This window comes from Rhopalosiphum padi, chromosome 3 (assembly GCF_020882245.1).
Source record: "Rhopalosiphum padi isolate XX-2018 chromosome 3, ASM2088224v1, whole genome shotgun sequence".
NCBI lineage: Eukaryota > Metazoa > Arthropoda > Insecta > Hemiptera > Aphididae > Rhopalosiphum > Rhopalosiphum padi.
The window spans coordinates 75,104,409-75,107,853 of record NC_083599.1 but is presented as its reverse complement, the minus strand read 5'-3'; the positions used below and the strand labels follow the sequence as shown (position 1 = coordinate 75,107,853).

Sequence of the window (3,445 nt, the reverse complement as noted above, 5' to 3'; positions counted from 1 at the left end):
ATGAATAATAATACAAAATACGAAATAGTTAAATTGGGTCCTTCACGTGTAATAAATCATAACTTTCCAATTACAGTGCAAGATGATGGTTCAAAAAGGAAATTTTCAACAAAATTATACTACCGTAATTTAATTAACGGAGAACAAATTAATAGATTTTGGTTAATTTACTCTAAGTTGGAAGATTGTGTATTGTGTTACTGTTGTAAATTGTTTAGTACCAATGCTAATTATGATAAAGAGACTTCATTAAGCTCTAAAGGTACCAATGATTGGAGACACTTATCTGAAAAACTTAAAACTCATGAAAAATCTATTTCACATTATAAGTCTGTCGAAGCCTGGATGGAATTGAATACTAGAATATCCAAAGGGAAAACAATTAACCAGCTAGAAATAAATATAATAGAAAGAGAAAAAAATCATTGGAGAAATGTATTGAACCGAGTCTTATCAATAATTCATTATTTAGCCATACACAATGATGCCTTTAGGGGTACAACAGATGTTTTATATGCCAAAGGGAACGGGAAATATCTTGGTATTATTGAAATGTTAGCAAAATTTGATCCGATAATGGAGGAACATTTAAGACGAATTAAAGACGAAGAAACTCGTGTGCATTATTTAGGCCATGATATACAAGACGAACTCATTCAAATTATGGCAAATGAAATAAGACAAAAAATAATAAGTTTGATACGAGCCGCAAAATATTTCACTGTCGTAATGGATTGTACACCAGATATCGGACATCAAGAGCAACTTACAATTCTCATACGCATAGTAAATATGGAAGAAAGTAATGAATCTGATCCAACCATACAAGAATATTTTCTAGACTTCATAAATGTAAATTCTACTACTGGATTAAATTTATCTGAAGTTCTCCTTAAACAATTAGAATTATATAATATAAATATCGGAGACTGTAGAGGTCAAGCATATGACAATGGGTCAAATATGGTTGGCAAATACCAAGGAGTGCAGACACGTATTTCAAATATAAACCTCAGAGCTTTTTTTACACCATGCGCAGCTCACAGTTTAAATTTAGTTCTCTGCGATGCGGCAAAAAATTCTACAAGAGCAATTTCATTTTTCGGTACAGTACGCCGTGTTTACACCTTATTTTCGGCTTCAACAAATCGTTGGAGTATAATTCAAAAGCACTGCAAATTATTTACTGTTAAACAATGGTCCGATACGAGATGGGAAAGTCGACTAAACAGCGTGAAAGCATTACGATTACAATTTCCATGTATAATAGAAGCTTTAGAAGAAGTATATGAAACGGCAAATGATTTAATGGCTAAAAGTGAAGCTAATTCATTATTAAACAAAATAAGTAGTTATGAATTTATACTTAGCCTTATTATTTGGTATGATATTTTAGAAAAGGTGAATATTGTAAGTAAGAATCTTCAATCCCAAATTATGAACATCAGTACTTCTACAAAAATGGTATACGGTCTTTTAGAATATTTGAAACAGTATAGAATAACAGGATTCGATTTTGCAAAAAATATAGCAAATAAACTGGCTTCAGAAATAGACATCCCAATTATTTTTAAGTGTTGTCGTGTTAGAAAGAAAAAGAAGATGTTTAGTTATGAACATGACGATGAATCAATCTCAAATGAGGAAGATCGTTTTCGTATTGATTATTTTCAAGTTATTGTTAATCAAGCAATAGAATCGATTAATAAACGTTTTGACCAGTTAGAGTCATATTCGAATAACTTTGGTTTTTTGTATCAAATAGGTAAAGTAAAAACTATGGAAGAAGATGAACTACTAAAATATTGCAAAGATTTACATTTAGTATTATCCGATGGTGATCTGAATGATTTGGAAGGACTTGACTTATTTTCTGAACTTCTTATTTTTCGTATGATGATTGATGACAATACAACTCCGCTTATAGCTCTTGGTATTTTAAAAAAGACAAATGGTTCATTTCCTAATATATCTATTGCTTTAAGAATCATGTTAACAATACCAGTAACATCAGCTTGTGCTGAAAGAAGTTTCTCAAAGCTTAAATTAATCAAAACGTACCTGCGAAATAAATTAAGCCAAGAGAAACTTTCAGATCATGCACTTATATCTATTGAACAAGAAATATCTAACAAAATTGACTATCAAAATCTTTTAGAAACTTTCGCTTCAAAAAAATTAAGAAAAAAATTTTTTTAGTAACATACAATTGCACAAGTAATAAGTATACTGTATAATATACAAATAATATTCAAGTGTTCGTATTATTATTATTATTATATATTATTATTATTATTAAATCAACAAAAGTTTGTTTATCATTTTACATTTTCGTATCCATTTTTTTTCACAATCGTTCCTATAATCAATATTATAATAATTTTAATTTAGGGCCTCGTAATAGTGTATTGTCCTGGGCCTCGCAAACCCTGGCGCCGTCCCTGCCTATTATTACACTAGTCATTAATTTAAGTACTGTAATATTTTTTCATTAGAGTAAATTTTAAATCTTAACACATAAAAATAAATCTTGGTAAAATTTATAAACAATATTGTCGTATTCGTATTGTACAAAAACTACAAAATGGTAATAATGGTGATAATAATAATAATAATAATTGAACGCGATGTTTATCGTTTGATCGTGGTTGCTGTAATTAATAACTGTTAATTGATTCAACGCCATCTATAGGCAACCCGGTAAAATATTATTTTAGTCACCGAATACTCCTATGCCGTGGGCTATCTGTCTATTTTATAATCAATGGTATTGTGGAGATCCACGGGCGAGGTACGACGAGTTTCCCCCGCGGTATCTCCAACGTCGACGAAACGACTCGGTCACGCCGTATGGAGGACGAATATGACCGACGTCGCTCTGACCCCCGACGATCACCAACACGTGATTTCCGTATGGAGGTAGGAGCTGCTAATGAGTGAACAATATCGTAGATATAGGTATTCAACGTTTATTAGTTTAGCAAGAGGCTAATTTTATATACAGACGAATGCGTACGAGACGCGATGACGGTGGTCACGAGGTTTTCGGGAGAGCGCGTTAAAGGTAACCAAAAAATAGCGGTCGGTCGCGAGTCGCTCTTGCGGTGAGTCGGTACGCTCGAATCGAATGGAACCTGCGGTAGCCCGGCCGCCGCCCGAGTAGGCGACCGGTTTTGCCGCCTGAAACATGGTGACCAACCGTCTAACAAGTTTTCCTCACCCGGAGGGGAATTATGTGGTGACGGTTCACCACAGTATTAAGTAACCAGAGTATCAGACGGCTCCGATAAGCCGTTCAACAGTTATCGCACCCATCCGACGTAAATATTATCAGTGCGACAATTGGCAGACGTGCACTGTTGATGAAATCCTTTTCTCGTCATTTTACGCGTCTGTGCGCAAGTGCAACCTACGTTTACGCCGAGCAACAGCACGAAAAATCGAT

At 33.8% G+C, this 3,445-nt stretch overlaps 1 protein-coding gene across 1 annotated transcript; it reads left to right on the top strand.

Moving 5' to 3' along the window:
- Positions 1-2,199, top strand: LOC132925686 (zinc finger MYM-type protein 1-like). The gene has a single exon (XM_060990058.1). The coding sequence runs from the start codon at positions 1-3 to the stop codon at positions 2,197-2,199; it is 2,199 nt and encodes a 732-aa protein (XP_060846041.1).
- Positions 2,200-3,445: the final 1,246 nt, after the last annotated feature.

Bases quoted from the DNA above. Each gene is read 5' to 3' on its own strand.
- LOC132925686 (XM_060990058.1), top strand. From the start codon at position 1: ATGAATAATAATACAAAATACGAAATAGTTAAATTGGGTCCTTCACGT.